Genomic DNA, 17,409 nt, shown 5'->3' with positions numbered 1-17,409 from the left:
AGAATCTATACAGGAATATGGATGTATAAATTGTACCTGAGCCTGAGCTTCCAGGATCTGGGTTTGTTTTTTCTTTTCTTGCTCCTCATCATGTTTCTTCTTTTTCTCTTTCTTTTCTTTGCGTTTTGCAGTTTTGAGCTTCTTCTTTATCTCAAACCTATAACATAGAAGTAAACTCTTACAGTGAAAAAATATTTTAAAAATTACAAATACAGTGCTGACCATCTCTGACAGTCCAATACAGATGAATGGAGAAGTGGCAACACTCACACTGGGCTGCCAATCCATTTATAAAGGGGGGTTCCAGCAGATGAAGCCCACCGATCATACATCCAAATCTTATGCACAAGACAGGGATAATTTTAAAAGTTGGCACATCGCCTTTAAAAAAACTTCTATGGAAGCATCAAAGGTTACTAAAGAGACTGAGTGTTTAATGTAAGATTCTCTTTTAGAAAGTTAGTTGTGAAACAAAGCTTTGCTTTCTGTAGTGCTGCTGTACTTCTGACCCTACGCAGCCATATTTAGAAGCTGTGATATTTAGATAGGATTACACTATCATATATAAGTGTAGCACCAGCATACCGTCTTTTTAGCACTTCTCGTTTCTCAATTCGGTTAAATAACTCTTGTTCGCGTTCTTTTTCTGTCATCTGCTCCAAGCGAGCCCTGTCCTCTTCATCACCCATAAGGTCGTCTCCATATCCATCACAGAATTCCTCTTCCTCCGAAGAGGAGTCTGAATCAGAGCTCGAGGAAGAACTGTTGCTATCGGAGTCTGAAACTTCACCTGGAAATAAAAATTTTGCAATACACATTATAAACTACATTAAAATGAACTCAAACTAAAAAAAGCCAATTGTGGGGAATATATTAAAGGGAACCTGTGGTCAGATAAGTACCATAAACTAAGTTATGGTTCTCATGGGACTGTGAACATGGAGTCCAGGGGTGTACGTTTTATAGTTACCCAGCTCCCAGTTCATTCGCTGCCACCCCAGTCATCGCTTGCGCGCATACTTTTCTGTATGAGAGTATACGCACTGACTGAAGAAAAAAGTCACGCACACAGACCAAGCGACGACTTCCAGGGTTGACCGCTAGAGGAAGGAATGTCAGGTAAGTAGACCCCCTGGGCCCTACGTTTCCTGTCCTAAGGGCGCGATCAGTTAATTTATGGTGACTATTGGACATAACAGGTTACCTTTAGAGGAGTTTTCCAGAAATTCATGGCCTACTCTTTAGAATTTTGCACTCCAATGTTTGGGCATGTCGCTGTGTCTGGTACTATATAAGCTCAGCATCATTCAAGTAGCCCCTTCAGTCATCTGATCCACGGGTCAGATCATCATCAATTACACATTGATGGCCTATCCTAAGCCATTAATGTGTATCCCTAGAAAGCCCTCTTTTTAGTATCAGAATGGTGCACTCTGCAGATCTTCAGTTTCATAACTGAAGGTGGTGGAGAGTACGTACACCAATTCTCTCAGAAATAGGGTATGTTCACACAATGCAGAAAAGCTGCAGATATCTCCATATACGTTTACAGCACAGGATGAGATTCCAAGATATCTCCTGCACACATTGTGGAAAAATCCACAATATAAATTTAACATGGCTGTAGATTTAAAATCCACAGTATGTCAATTTAAGCTGTGGATACTCGGAGCGGGTTTCACCTCTTCATATGAGAGGGTGACATTCCGCTATGTGTGAGAGTAGCCTTGTACGACCTATTTAATCCTTCCACTCACCTTCTTCAGGTGCAGAACTCTCTCCAGAACTATCCTTTCCAGAGCTGCCAGAAGAGGCGCCTCTGTTAGTGGTTTTCTTCATCGACACTTTCTTATCTAGCCCTTTACCAGGCTTTCCTTTTTTCTTGCTTTTTACTCCTCCAACAGTCCACTAAAATGAAAAATCGAACATCTTAGAAGATTCATAAGAGCATTTAAAAGAAAATTAAACAAGAAGCTCCCAAAGCAGTCACTTCACACACGCTTAAAGGGGTAATCCCTATCCCACCACTGAGAATCCAGCGATCCCAGGACAAGGGGTCCTGTGTCACTCCTCCCCACTGCAGGTTTACTGCAGTGAGAACATTGAATGAAGTGATCGCCGAGCATGCCTGGTGCCCCTCCAATCACTTTTAATAGGACTACCAGAGATAGCAACGGTATGAGTACTCAGCAATTTCTGTCATCTATTGAAATGAATGAGTGGCAGCTGCGCATGCTCGGCCATTGCTTGACTCAATGTGATGTGAGTGCGGGTGAAAGCAGCATTCCTGCAGTGACAATAAGAAGGAAAACAGGCGCCCTTTTCTCAGGGTCAGTGGAGGCCTCATCTGTGAGACCCTCACAGATTGTCCTGTGGGTAAAGCTTGGCTTTCACACAGTACTTGAATTGTGTATAATACGCAGTACATCGTGGCAATTCAAATAACTAGATTTTGTAAGAACTTACTGTAAAATCTCTTTCTCATCTTGTTCATTGGGGGACACAGCAAAGACCTTGGGGTATAGCTTCTGCCACTAGGAGGCGACACTAAGCATAAAAGTGTTAACTCCTCCCACTAGCTATACCCCTCCTGCAAGCAGCATGCTAGCTCAGGTCGTATGCAAGCAGTAGGAGCAGCCAGTAGGATACCACAATAATAGATAATAAATAACAATATTCACAAACTGTAACTCATTCCAACACCGTGCATGACTGCACCGAGGACCCTCCAACTAAGGAATATACGTTACAGTCCTAATTCCAGACTGGGTGGGTGCTGTGTCCCCCAATGAACAAGAGGAGAAAGATTTTACGGTAAGTTCTTACAAAATCTAGTTTTCACGTCTGTTATCATTGGGGGACACAGCAAAGACCTTGGGACATTCTAGAGCAGTACCCAAGGGGGCGGGAAAATATAAGAAGTCGCATGAGTAAGGAAGCATATGCTCCTTAACTGCAACTAACGTTAATAGATGCCTGGGCATCCAGCATGCTCAGTGAGGAGCATAAAGGGGCCCAAGTAACCGGCCCATCCATCCTCCGGGGAGAAAAAAAAATTGATAAGGAGCTTCCGACGAGGCACCTGCTGTCCGAGTACTAAGAGTCGTAACACGGCCTGAGGATATAACTGCCTGGCACTGTAACCCTGTACTGCCGCGAGCAGAGCCAATGCAAGGAGTCCCCTCGGATTTGCCGAGATTACCAGCAGCGTGCCATCGCGACTGAATACTGCTACCTGAGAGAGGTACTCTTGCCTAGTCAGACTGCCCACTAGCCACCAGAGCGTTCCTCGGAACGAGGCACTACCGAGAAAGGTGCCCACCTGAAACTTTATTGAAGTGGATCGTGGTACCAGCGGCAGCGAGAGAATATATGACAGGTAGATAACAACCGCCTCCCGATGACAACCTTTGGTACAAAGTCAGTGTCCAAGAAAACACGCTGTGAAGCCATCAGCGTCGCAACTTCAGGGAGTTGCATGCTCTCCAATATTCAACCTAGTTGTACGTCAGCTTCCATATAACTCCAGGTTGCCAATATCACCTTACTAGTCCTGCTGCGAGGCAAGAAGCAGGACGATTTCGGACGCCAATGAAGAAAAAACTCTTTGCGATCCATAACTGCTTCTGGGTCGAAGTCCCGTGTTGAACAGAACTTGCGACGAAAGGTTCCTGATTACCCTTGACTATCTTGAAGGGGTCATCCTTGCAGCTGACTACCACCAGAACGTGGGGGACCCAAGACCCAAGTGGATAGCTGAAGCCCAGCCTGTGCCTAATGCTGCGTATCTGTACGTCCCCAGCCATGCCACCGACTACTTTGTTAGCTGTAGAGCGAAAAGGATTCATACTAACCATCCTTCAATCCCATAATCCTGTGTCAATGCCCACAGCATGCACCTCTTGCATGGGATCTTGGACTTCCAATGAAGTCTAACCTTTGATAGGGACTGACGAGTTAGTTAACTAGGATTGGGCCTGTACCAACCTATCGTGCAACCACATGAACCACCAGGCACCAGAAGTTGGCCGCACAGCAAGGGCACACCGGTACGGGAATCTCGCTGGTCCCTTTCGAGGTGACCTCAGTAGTAGAGAGGGACGACCCCCAAGGATTGCCAACAGTACAAACATAGTATGTCTCACGGTCCGAAAGCAATAATGCAGGCAGTACGCAGGAGCATTACAACGTGTTCCTGGATCCATCCACTTAACTCCGTTAACTTCCTTATGCGATCCGTAGCGCTTGCTCCAGTAGCTCAATTAGAGACTGCTCTGACTTAGAGTTCTCCTTATGGCCCGCATCTGCCCATCCACATATGGGAGAAAAGTGGGTTGTCCTGCACCCATCAGGGGCAGCGGGCACTCTGTCTCAACCAGTATCATGCCTGCAGGCTATCCACGTCCGAACGTACGAGGCTGATAGAACTAGCCGCCCAGATTCGTAGAAAAAAAACCCAAGGTGACTTGCAGTTCAGAGACCGCCCGAAAGGGAGCAGCTCACAGCACATCAGCAGGTCATAGATCTGGCCGGAGGTGCCTGTCTAGATATTAGGAATAGATATGGTGTGGGATACCCGCTTGAACCGATCTACTGTTTAGGCTAATTCTTTTTGTCTTTAAGAGGCGCGCAGGGTTGTTGTTTAAGGGGGAGGGGGGTGTTCTATCTTTTTTTGCCCCTTTTTTGGTTGTTTTGTCTTGTTTTTTCCTTCTTTCTTTTTCTCCTGGTGTCTTGGGGCTCCGGACTAGGAGCCCCCCCTGGTTTGGGTTTGTTTCATTATGAGTAGTTGATAAATGTGAAAATGAACAGCCAAGTATTATGTTTTATGAGAAATGCACACAAATATGCGAGACACTCAGTGTTTTCACTTTTGTCTTTTTTCTCAGTTCTCATGTACTGTGATGTATCAGCAAGGTGTGCATTCTTTATGATGTCTGCTGTTACTGTATGTTTGTCTTTTGGCTAAATAAACGTTCCTTTAAAAAAGAAAAAAAAAAGGGTCAGTTTCTCAGCTCATCCGCTGCAGTGGAGAGGAGGCGCAATGTGTTTGCAGAGTTCCTATGAATAGTACTCTTTCCATCTGGAAGGTACCACAGGTCTCAGAAGGCCAGAGAAAAGTCAACAGGCCGTATGACAATCTTGTTCCTAGAACGAGACCTATTCTGAGTGGATCCCAAATGTAGTGAGCGCACATAGTACGAGGCCCTACTGCGGTAGACTGGGAAGAGAAAACTGTAGGCGGGCAACGACATTGTATCCGTTAGGTCAGGCTCGATCACGTCCGGCATTAGGAGCTGATTCTCGTGCAATACTCTTTCCGGGAGGAAGGTACCACAGGCCCAACGAGGCCGGAGTATTGCTGATCGTCGGTTTGAGTAACAATACCTGTAAAGCGAGACATTCAGCTGCCAGCAGGGGAGTACGGGAGGGGTGCAGAGAGCTACCGCTAGTGGGGGGCTCGACCCGATCCAGACCAGACACAGGAGAGATGTGCCCGGAGACTCCCTGTGTAAGAGCTCCTTCCGGAAGAAGATACCACAGGTGTGAGCAAGACTGGGGCGCAATGCTGACTATCAGTTCGAGCCCTCGTTCGTAAGACGAGATATTCTCCAGCTGGATGTAAATCTTGTCCTGTAGCGAAAGCATACATGGCACGTGGCTCTGGCCGCCACTCTTCGCGAGTCATCATGGACTCAGACACCGCGGCATGTCTGGCTGCATGGAACTGCTGGAGAAACATCCGGAGAGCCTGACGATAGGGATGGCTCAACCGGACCGAAGCACACACGAGGAGCGCCGAGTTCGGAGGATTCCCTGAGCACAGTACTCCTTCCGGTATGGGAGGTACCACAGGTCTCAGGCAGCCCAGAGAATTCTGACAAGAGTTGAACACTGTTGCCGCAAGACGCGATATTCTCCGGCTGCGTGTAATCTCGTATCGTAGCGAGAGGGCACTTATATGTGGCTCTGGCCGCCCCTGTCCACGTGTCATCCTGGACTGCGGGTGGGGCAACCGGTGAACTACTGTTAGTGAAGGCTCAACCTGGTGCGGAGCGGACATGTGGGGGAGCTGCGTCCAGAAAGTCCCCGGTATGGAAGGTGCTACAGGACTCTGTACACCCGGGGTAATGCTGACAACCAGTCTGGACACTTGTCAGTAGGACGAGCTTCCGAGAGCGCACATAGTATGTGGCTCTGGCCGGCCCGTCCGCATGTCATCCTGCGGTAGGACACTGCGGTAGGCTGGCTGACGATACAGGGCAGCTAGTAGTCCGCCAATGTTCAACCCAGCCCGGAGCAGACAAGAGGCGCCATGAGTCCAGGGACTCCCTGTATGAGCACTCCTTGTTTATGGAAGGTGCTACAGGACTCAGCAAGCCCAGAGTAATGCTGACAATCAGTTTGGACGCTGTTGTCAATAAGACAGGATATCCTTGCTGGATGTACCCTTGTGCCGTAGCAAGAGCGCACTTGGATGTGGCTCTGGCCGGCCCCGTCTGCGTGTCATCCTGGACACGGACGGTGCAGTATGCTGGTTGCAGGAAACTGCAGGAGGGTCAATAGGGGAGCTACTGATGCAAGACTCAACCCGGTCCGGAGTACTGCAGGAGTCAGCACAGTATAGTATGCAGTGGGCTACACCCGCTGGGCAGCGGCGACAACCGCAATTAAAAAGCGCCCAGCGAAAAATATGCACAGGTCCGACACCGGCCAAGCAGTGACGTACACAGGCTGCGCCAGCACTGCAGAGGAGTCCGCCTGTCACGCAGCGACCGAAAACTGCGACCGCACAGATGACAATAGCCGTGCGCTGGCCAGATCAATGGTTGCACAGCAGTGACGCCCAGTGAGCCAGGAATTTCAAACGTCCGCGCGGCGGGAGCTAGCCGTCCCAACATGTGGCCGCATCAATAGAGCTACTGCTCAGTAAAACAAGGGGCGCAGGCCTCCCACCGGAGCCGCGGGTGGCGCTCAAGAACCAGTGGAGAAGGGGCAGCCAGAACTGCAGGGGGCCCCGCAGGAGACAAAGGCGGCAAACACAAAAAAGCGCAGGTGGTAAGCCACAGAACACACTAGCGCAGGCTGCACCAGGCACGCGGCCCATACAAAACGCAGGCAACGCGCAACAAGCCGCAGGCGTATACACTGGCCCTTAGGCGCGGGCAAAGCCAAAAAACAAGCTAAAAACACCCATGGAGACACCCAGCTACGATCCTCACGGCGGCGGACTAACAAAATAAAACCGCATACTTACATCTTGACCGCGGTAGGTGGCTTCCAGGCTCCAGTAGAGCTTCTCCCCACCATCGCCTGCCTTCGATGGGGCAGGGGATGCCAGACCATAAGTAAGGGGGGCTCTATGGCTGGCGGGTCACACTCAGTTTGGTGGCCAAGTGTGCCTCCTTGCCTTCTGAGGGACCCGGCAGACAACAGAGGGTTGAGTTCACCTCTGTTTGCCATCCTTGGTGGGTTAACAGGGAGAGTCCTGCCTCCCCGTTATTCCCTGGTCTTCCGGAGAAAAAAATAAAAAATGCAAAAGAAAAAAAGATTAGTCTCTGTAGGACATACGGTCTTGCCTCCTGGACACTAAGCTAAAAAACTGAGCTAGCATGATGCTTGCAGGGGGGTATAGCTGGTGGGAGGAGTTAACACTTATGCTTAGTGTTGCCTCCTAGTGGCAGAAGCTATACCCAAGGTCAGAGCTGTGTTCCCCAATGATACAGATGAGAAACATTGATTTTTGCTGTTACATTGATAAAATAAAAATAAAAAATTGCAACATGTTCCATTTTAGCGCTTATTACACACGAAAGAGCCCTATTGTTCTCTATGGGTGCGTACAAAACACTGTACATATGCAATTACATTGTGTATGAAGGCCGCACATATGCAACGTCGTTAAGCGACAGAGTGAGAAGTTGAAATTTTTTTTTTAAAAAACAGCTTGGAAGGCTGCATAGAACAATATGCGTGAAATGATAACTTTAGAGTTTGGTATAACCCCTTTAATGGGATTACTGTGATAGAAGATCAGCAGCACTCACCAAAGTCCAGAAATGGGGAGGCTCTCTTCCTTAATTTCCTGCACGCCAAGAGGTGGGTCGAATCCAAAATATCACAGTATAGAAATAAAGGATGGCAGCAGGATATGGTGCAAATTCATGCATCCATAAGGATGCTTCTTTATTTCTCAGATATCAGACAGACCGCAACGTTTCGACCCTTCACATGGGTCTTTGCCAAGCTTGCTGGAGGCGGGGTATTCAAGCCACACTACCATGAAGAACTGCTCTGTCGGTGTGCAGGAGGACATGGAAGCCTGCAGCAGCGCCACAGGCCAGCGCGAGGGACACGAACGCCAGCTGCCAGGTTTTTTTTGTTTTTTTTTTACATGTAGTGTAGCTAGGGTTTATATTTTAAGCCAACCTTTCCACCACCCCACCCCCTTCCCTGAAAGTCAGGGTAGGGCTTATTATCTGGGAAAACACTGTATGTTGTCTATGGAAAGGATGAAGCAAACCAATGAATACTCACTTCATCATCGCTGTCTGAAGTTTCAGAGTCTGACGTTGCAGCAGGTTTGCTCACGGGTTGTTCCTTCTCCTCAGAATCACTCCTCTTGCGCTTAGCAAGGGAAAGGAGCTCCTGAAAGATGAAAATAATCGTCGTAACAGGTGGAGTTTATAATTCCCACATCATAACAACTGGTTGTCCGTCTGAGAACAGCCAAGTTACTGAATGTGCTTGATGGCGAGTTTTTGACTGAGAACCCCACTTGATATAAGGCGATGCTCACATTTGCATCGGTGACTCCATCGGGCCCTACATTCTAGAGTCACATGTCACAGAAAATACAGCACAGCATGCAACGCTATGTTCTCATTCCAAGCAAGAGACACCATTACAAGCCGACAGGGTCCGCTCGTCCGACAGATCCGTATCATGGTCTCTGTTGTTGATGGAGACCAGGACGCAGATCTGAGCAACTGAAACATGCCGTACACTTCACTACATCATATGTGATACATAGGAATATAATAGCGTAACATGGCGTCCGCAGTAGGGACTGTTCACATCTCATTGTGGCATCTGTCTAGGGGGCCATGAGACTGTTTACAAGCCCAAAAACTGCACCTGAAGGGAACCTCTCTTGGCCCTTAAAGGGGTTGTCCCGCGCCGAAACGGGTTTTTTTTTTTTATTCAATAGGCCCCCCGTTCGGCGCGAGACAAACCCAATGCATGTGTTAAAAAAAAAAAACGTTTAGTACTTACCCGAATCCCCGCGCTGCGGCGACTTCTTCCTTACCTTAGCAAGATGGCCGCCGGGATCTTCACCCACGATGCACCGCGGGTCTTCTCCCATGGTGCACCGTGGGCTCTGTGCGGTCCATTGCCGATTCCAGCCTCCTGATTGGCTGGAATCGGCACACATGACGGGGCGGAGCTACGAGGACCAGCTTCCGGCACGAGCGGCCCCATTCACCAGGGAGAAGACCGGACTGCGCAAGCGCGTCTAATCGGGCGATTAGACGCTGAAATTAGACGGCACCATGGAGACGAGGACGCTAGCAACGGAGCAGGTAAGTGAATAACTTCTGTATGGCTCATAATTAATGCACAATGTATATTACAAAGTGCATTAATATGGCCATACAGAAGTGTATAACCCCACTTGCTTTCGCGGGACAACCCCTTTAAAGGGATTTTGTCATTTGAAAAAAAAAAAACTCAATACTTACCTATCCCTCCCTAGTCAGTCTTCTTATCGCATCTTCTCCTCGCTGAACTTCTCCAGTCCTCCGGGTCACCTTACCGCAAGCCGACCGGATGCTCTTCTTGTTATGGAGCGTTCTTTCTTCTTCCTACAGGTCAGTGTAGGTTATGTCACTAGTGATGTAACGTTCACTGCCTAGGAAGGAAGTACCGATCTATGGCTGAGACTGCGCATGCGCACTGTCTCACCACGAGTGTACATATACTATTGCAGAGACACAGAGTGCATGCACAGTCTCGGCAATGGCTGGGTACTCCCTGCGAGGCTATGAGCGTTGCGTCACTAGTGACCGGGTACATTACCCTGCAGGAAGGAAACTGCAGAGAATGGATACTTTGTCATGGGAAGAAGAATCTTCCGGCTTGCGGTGAGGTGACCTGGGGGACTGCAGGAGAAGATCGTCGGGGAGAAGATGCAGCAAGCAGACTGACGGGGGAGGAATAGGCAAATATAGAATTTTTGTTTTCTAAAGACAGAAACCGTTTAACCCTTTCCAATCCAATTTGTATCCCGGTTTTCCTCAGGGGCTTACTCTTTTTCTGCCGTTATACAAAGGTGCTATATGCTGGCTAAAGCCAGTACTGCATGAGGTGACGCGTTGGATAGGCTCCGACAGCAGGGAGGCTGGCAATATACAGCAAGAGAACCCTGACAGACGTCTTCCAACATCGGAGCTGTACAGCCCTAAATCATAATGTCTTCAGACGTCAGACAGTGGATTGGAAAGGGTTAATGAAAACCGCTGAAAGCCTGCCAAACCAGAAACCTATTGGTCTCCATCCCATCAGCTCCCATTAATGGCCGCAAGGGGTTTTATTCAGGTCCGGTCCAGGGTGCTGTTTTCGGAATATTAAACACAAAGTCTGATGTTGCCATAACGAGATGTAAACATTCCTTATTTGCCAGTGGACATCATTTTTGTTATGAACCGTCCGCGATATGTTCAGTTTTCTCAAAGTTTACATGTGCAGTGCTCACTTTTTCGTTTTTGAATCCCCTGCTTTCCCGCGGATACGTGGCACCTCAACAGTGACAGCTGCGGGTGTTCCACGGCGGGGACAGCTTCCATTGACTTCAATGGAAGCGGTCCCTGTAGGATTTGCAGGGAAATAGAGCATGCTGCAATTTCTTCCCGTGTGTGCGACTCGTGTGCTGGGGGAAAAAAAAAACAGAAAAAAACCACATCCACATGCTTTTTCTTGCCGTGTTGATGCTAATGCATCCCTATGGGTGGCAAGAGGTGCGGGGTCATGTGGGGAGATACACAGCTGGCAGAGACCGCGTATGGGCCAAGTATGGCACTGTGCATGTCCACTAATTACACATTACGGACATGCGCAGTGTGATTTTTATTTTATTTTTTAATTTCCCGCTCCTTTTAGATCGGGGATGCATATCGAACGCTGCCTGTACACCGTGTATTGCTTACAGGCAACACATCACACACAGCACCATAGAAGGGTAGCGTATCACACACAGAGAAATAGAGCATGCCACAATTTATTTCTCTTGCGTATGGATACATGGTGCCCACACGCAGGTGTGCATGGAGCAATGAAAGTCCATATCATAGAGATTGCTGCACGTAACCAACTGCTGCTCCCCATTCAGGGGTCTCAGGACCCCATTCTTTATATCACTGAGGTTCCAATGGTTGGATCCCCGCCAGTCACACATCCAGTGGTTAGGGGGATACATTTTAAAATTGGCATCACACCTGAGGGCTGATTCACACAAGCGTAACTATGAAGAGTATTATATGAGGTTTTTTTTGTTTTTTACAAACACGTGTAATGCGCAGTGAATACAGCCCATTGAGTTCTATGCAGTCTTTCACAGCCGTGAATCACGTATACACATCATACTAGCCCACTGAGAACAATGGGCATGCGTAAATACACAGGAAACCTGCGAATATGCTGCATTTTTACTACACATGTAACCAATGGGATCTTGGACGATTTCTATTAACAGAATCAATGGGATCTTGGACGATTTCTATTAACAGAATCAATGGGATCTTGGACGATTTCTATTAACAGAATCAATGGGATCTTGGACGATTTCTATTAACAGAATCAATGGGATCTTGTTTGCTTTTACTACATATGTAACCAATGGGATCCCGTGCAGCTTCTATTAACACAATCAAATGGGATCTTGTGCGCTTTCGCTACGCATGTAACCATTGGGATCTTGTGCGCTTTCGCTACGCATGTAACCATTGGGATCTTGTGCGCTTTCGCTACGCATGTAACCATTGGGATCTTGTGCGCTTTCGCTACGCATGTAACCATTGGGATCTTGTGCGCTTTCGCTACGCATGTAACCATTGGGATCTTGTGCGCTTTCGCTACCCATGTAACCAGTGGGATCTTGTGCGCTTTCGCTACCCATGTAACCAGTGGGATCTTGTGCGCTTTCGCTACCCATGTAACCAGTGGGATCTTGTGCGCTTTCGCTACCCATGTAACCAGTGGGATCTTGTGCGCTTTCGCTACGCATGTAACCAGTGGGATCCCGTGCGCTTTCGCTACGCATGTAACCATTGGGATCTTGTGCGCTTTCGCTACCCATGTAACCAGTGGGATCTTGTGCGCTTTCGCTACCCATGTAACCAGTGGGATCCCGTGCGCTTTCGCTACCCATGTAACCAGTGGGATCCCGTGCGCTTTCGCTACCCATGTAACCAGTGGGATCCCGTGCGCTTTCGCTACCCATGTAACCAGTGGGATCCCGTGCGCTTTCGCTACCCATGTAACCAGTGGGATCCCGTGCGCTTTCGCTACCCATGTAACCAGTGGGATCCCGTGCGCTTTCGCTACGCATGTAACCAGTGGGATCCCGTGCGCTTTCGCTACGCATGTAACCAGTGGGATCCCGTGCGCTTTCGCTACGCATGTAACCAGTGGGATCCCGTGCGCTTTCGCTACGCATGTAACCAGTGGGATCCCGTGCGCTTTCGCTACGCATGTAACCAGTGGGATCCCGTGCGCTTTCGCTACGCATGTAACCAGTGGGATCCCGTGCGCTTTCGCTACGCATGTAACCAGTGGGATCCCGTGCGCTTTCGCTACGCATGTAACCAGTGGGATCCCGTGCGCTTTCGCTACGCATGTAACCAGTGGGATCCCGTGCGCTTTCGCTACGCATGTAACCAGTGGGATCCCGTGCGCTTTCGCTACGCATGTAACCAGTGGGATCCCGTGCGCTTTCGCTACGCATGTAACCAGTGGGATCCCGTGCGCTTTCGCTACGCATGTAACCAGTGGGATCCCGTGCGCTTTCGCTACGCATGTAACCAGTGGGATCCCGTGCGCTTTCGCTACGCATGTAACCAGTGGGATCCCGTGCGCTTTCGCTACGCATGTAACCAGTGGGATCCCGTGCGCTTTCGCTACGCATGTAACCAGTGGGATCCCGTGCGCTTTCGCTACGCATGTAACCAGTGGGATCCCGTGCGCTTTCGCTACGCATGTAACCAGTGGGATCCCGTGCGCTTTCGCTACGCATGTAACCAGTGGGATCCCGTGCGCTTTCGCTACGCATGTAACCAGTGGGATCCCGTGCGCTTTCGCTACGCATGTAACCAGTGGGATCCCGTGCGCTTTCGCTACGCATGTAACCAGTGGGATCCCGTGCGCTTTCGCTACGCATGTAACCAGTGGGATCCCGTGCGCTTTCGCTACGCATGTAACCAGTGGGATCCCGTGCGCTTTCGCTACGCATGTAACCAGTGGGATCCCGTGCGCTTTCGCTACGCATGTAACCAGTGGGATCCCGTGCGCTTTCGCTACGCATGTAACCAGTGGGATCCCGTGCGCTTTCGCTACGCATGTAACCAGTGGGATCCCGTGCGCTTTCGCTACGCATGTAACCAGTGGGATCCCGTGCGCTTTCGCTACGCATGTAACCAGTGGGATCCCGTGCGCTTTCGCTACGCATGTAACCAGTGGGATCCCGTGCGCTTTCGCTACGCATGTAACCAGTGGGATCCCGTGCGCTTTCGCTACGCATGTAACCAGTGGGATCCCGTGCGCTTTCCCTACGCATGTAACCAATGGGATCCCGTGCGCTTTCCCTACGCATGTAACCAATGGGATCCCGTGCGCTTTCCCTACGCATGTAACCAATGGGATCCCGTGCGCTTTCCCTACGCATGTAACCAATGGGATCCCGTGCGCTTTCCCTACGCATGTAACCAATGGGATCCCGTGCGCTTTCCCTACGCATGTAACCAATGGGATCCCGTGCGCTTTCCCTACGCATGTAACCAATGGGATCCCGTGCGCTTTCCCTACGCATGTAACCAATGGGATCCCGTGCGCTTTCCCTACGCATGTAACCAATGGGATCCCGTGCGCTTTCACTACGCATGTAACCAATGGGATCCCGTGCGCTTTCACTACGCATGTAACCAATGGGATCCCGTGCGCTTTCACTACGCATGTAACCAATGGGATCCCGTGCGCTTTCACTACGCATGTAACCAATGGGATCCCGTGCGCTTTCACTACGCATGTAACCAATGGGATCCCGTGCGCTTTCACTACGCATGTAACCAATGGGATCCCGTGCGCTTTCACTACGCATGGGATCCCGTGCGCTTTCACTACGCATGGGATCCCGTGCGCTTTCACTACGCATGGGATCCCGTGCGCTTTCACTACGCATGGGATCCCGTGCGCTTTCACTACGCATGGGATCCCGTGCGCTTTCACTACGCATGGGATCCCGTGCGCTTTCACTACGCATGGGATCCCGTGCGCTTTCACTACGCATGGGATCCCGTGCGCTTTCACTACGCATGGGATCCCGTGCGCTTTCACTACGCATGGGATCCCGTGCGCTTTCACTACGCATGGGATCCCGTGCGCTTTCACTACGCATGGGATCCCGTGCGCTTTCACTACGCATGGGATCCCGTGCGCTTTCACTACGCATGGGATCCCGTGCGCTTTCACTACGCATGGGATCCCGTGCGCTTTCACTACGCATGGGATCCCGTGCGCTTTCACTACGCATGGGATCCCGTGCGCTTTCACTACGCATGGGATCCCGTGCGCTTTCACTACGCATGGGATCCCGTGCGCTTTCACTACGCATGGGATCCCGTGCGCTTTCACTACGCATGGGATCCCGTGCGCTTTCACTACGCATGGGATCCCGTGCGCTTTCACTACGCATGGGATCCCGTGCGCTTTCACTACGCATGGGATCCCGTGCGCTTTCACTACGCATGGGATCCCGTGCGCTTTCACTACGCATGGGATCCCGTGCGCTTTCACTACGCATGGGATCCCGTGCGCTTTCACTACGCATGGGATCCCGTGCGCTTTCACTACGCATGGGATCCCGTGCGCTTTCACTACGCATGGGATCCCGTGCGCTTTCACTACGCATGGGATCCCGTGCGCTTTCACTACGCATGGGATCCCGTGCGCTTTCACTACGCATGGGATCCCGTGCGCTTTCACTACGCATGGGATCCCGTGCGCTTTCACTACGCATGGGATCCCGTGCGCTTTTACTACGCATGGGATCCCGTGCGCTTTTACTACGCATGGGATCCCGTGCGCTTTTACTACGCATGGGATCCCGTGCGCTTTTACTACGCATGGGATCCCGTGCGCTTTTACTACGCATGGGATCTCGTGCGCTTTTACTACGCATGGGATCTCGTGCGCTTTTACTACGCATGGGATCTCGTGCGCTTTTACTACGCATGGGATCTCGTGCGCTTTTACTACGCATGGGATCTCGTGCGCTTTTACTACGCATGGGATCTCGTGCGCTTTTACTACGCATGGGATCTCGTGCGCTTTTACTACGCATGGGATCTCGTGCGCTTTTACTACGCATGGGATCTCGTGCGCTTTTACTACGCATGGGATCTCGTGCGCTTTTACTACGCATGGGATCTCGTGCGCTTTTACTACGCATGGGATCTCGTGCGCTTTTACTACGCATGGGATCTCGTGCGCTTTTACTACGCATGGGATCTCGTGCGCTTTTACTACACATGGGATCTCGTGCGCTTTTACTACACATGGGATCTCGTGCGCTTTTACTACACATGGGATCTCGTGCGCTTTTACTACACATGGGATCTCGTGCGCTTTTACTACACATGGGATCTCGTGCGCTTTTACTACACATGGGATCTCGTGCGCTTTTACTACACATGGGATCTCGTGCGCTTTTACTACACATGGGATCTCGTGCGCTTTTACTACACATGGGATCTCAGGTGTTTTACGTGTGTAAACAGGCTGCGGATGAGCAGTAAAACATGGGGACGCAGTGGATTTTGGTCCATTAATACGCTGCACATTCACAAACTGAAATTAGTGTGTGAATGCGCCCTAAAGCGGGTTCTCGGGTGACACCGAAGACAAGCATGATGGGTGACGGTATATTGTTTAATCATGGCCTTCTCTAGGAGCACATCATATCCAACACAGCGCTCCCCCTGCACCATAGATAACAGCATCACTTGGCAGGACCGGGAAGATATTACACAGTATGGCGGTATTATACATATTACACTACAGAGCAGGGGCCACTCATAGCAGCCGGGGAGCGGATGAGCAGCACAGTTTATGGCACTACCGGATTACTGGAAGCCTCTGAGCAATGGCTACACTGGAGGGACGGCTATGTCTGTCTCCACCATCACATCAGCCGCCCGCGGAGCTAGTACTCCACACCGCAGTAAGCAGAGCGCTCGGCGGGGAACATAAAGGGTCGGGCGGCTGCAGTGTGCCCGGGCCCGGGAGAAGGTGACTTGGCCCAGGCGGGAGCAGTGAGCTACTAAGGAACCGGCCGCCCACCTGGTCCAGGTTGTCATCGCTGCCGCTATCATCCGAGTCCGAGTCGATCACTATCCGGTTCTTTCGATTCTTCCGCTTCTTCACCATGACTGCAGCTAAAGCGCAGCACGGCCACAGCGCCGGAACCTCCACCAGCACTGACAAAATGTCTGCGCATGTGCACGATCCTGTGTTCGACCACGCCCCCGATATTGTGACGCCAGAACGCACAAACGGATTCCAATGCGGGCGTGGCGTCAACGTCACGTGGCCGTCCCTGCGAAAACCAGGGATAGCACACGTGACTCGGGTCGAGCGCAGCGATCCAGTGTAGTTGAGGACGCTATAAGCGGGATAGGCTAGAGTAGTAGATCAATGGAATCTTGTTAGACAAGAAAAATCGATGACCGGATAGCTGGATTTCTAAGCCAGCTCCAATGTGCTGCCATCTTCTGGATGGCTGTTATCGTTACATGCCTGATCTCATTTATATACGCGTCAAAAAAACCAACGCCCCCCCCCCCCCCCAGAAAAAGATGGCAGAATCAAAGTAAACTTTCCCTGTGTAATTGTAATGTTATGATAAGTAAGTGATTACAATATCAGAGTAAACCGACCCCTTGGAGGTAGATTCTAGTACCCTGTTGGGCCAAGCTGTGATATGGACAGATAGGGAGGCTCTAGTACTCATAGAATAGTAGAGTTGGAGGGGACCTCCAGGGTCATCGGGTCCAACCCCCTGCTCAGTGCAGGATTCACTAAGTCATCCCAGACTCTGCTGCGCCACCTCTAGCTTGGATACAAGGTGTGATACGGGGGGCA

The 17,409-nt window shown here is 50.3% G+C and overlaps 1 protein-coding gene across 1 annotated transcript in view; it reads right to left on the bottom strand.

Annotated features, from left to right (window-relative positions):
• The window catches only part of RTF1 (RTF1 homolog, Paf1/RNA polymerase II complex component), a 28,392-nt gene extending 11,623 nt beyond the window's left edge, over window positions 1–16,769 (bottom strand). The window contains exons 1-5 of the mRNA XM_066608536.1: window positions 16,609–16,769; window positions 8,536–8,646; window positions 1,758–1,908; window positions 586–790; window positions 37–157 (exon numbers count right to left, since the gene is read on the bottom strand). Coding sequence (XP_066464633.1) covers window positions 37–157; window positions 586–790; window positions 1,758–1,908; window positions 8,536–8,646; window positions 16,609–16,695 — 675 coding nt within the window. The 5' untranslated portion in view covers window positions 16,696–16,769. The remainder of the gene's footprint in view (window positions 1–36; window positions 158–585; window positions 791–1,757; window positions 1,909–8,535; window positions 8,647–16,608) is intronic.
• Between the last annotated feature and the right edge of the window lie 640 nt (window positions 16,770–17,409).

This window comes from Eleutherodactylus coqui, chromosome 6 (genome assembly GCF_035609145.1).
Source record: "Eleutherodactylus coqui strain aEleCoq1 chromosome 6, aEleCoq1.hap1, whole genome shotgun sequence".
NCBI lineage: Eukaryota > Metazoa > Chordata > Amphibia > Anura > Eleutherodactylidae > Eleutherodactylus > Eleutherodactylus coqui.
Note: the sequence above shows the minus strand (reverse complement) of the source record. Positions and strands in the feature narration are given on the sequence as shown.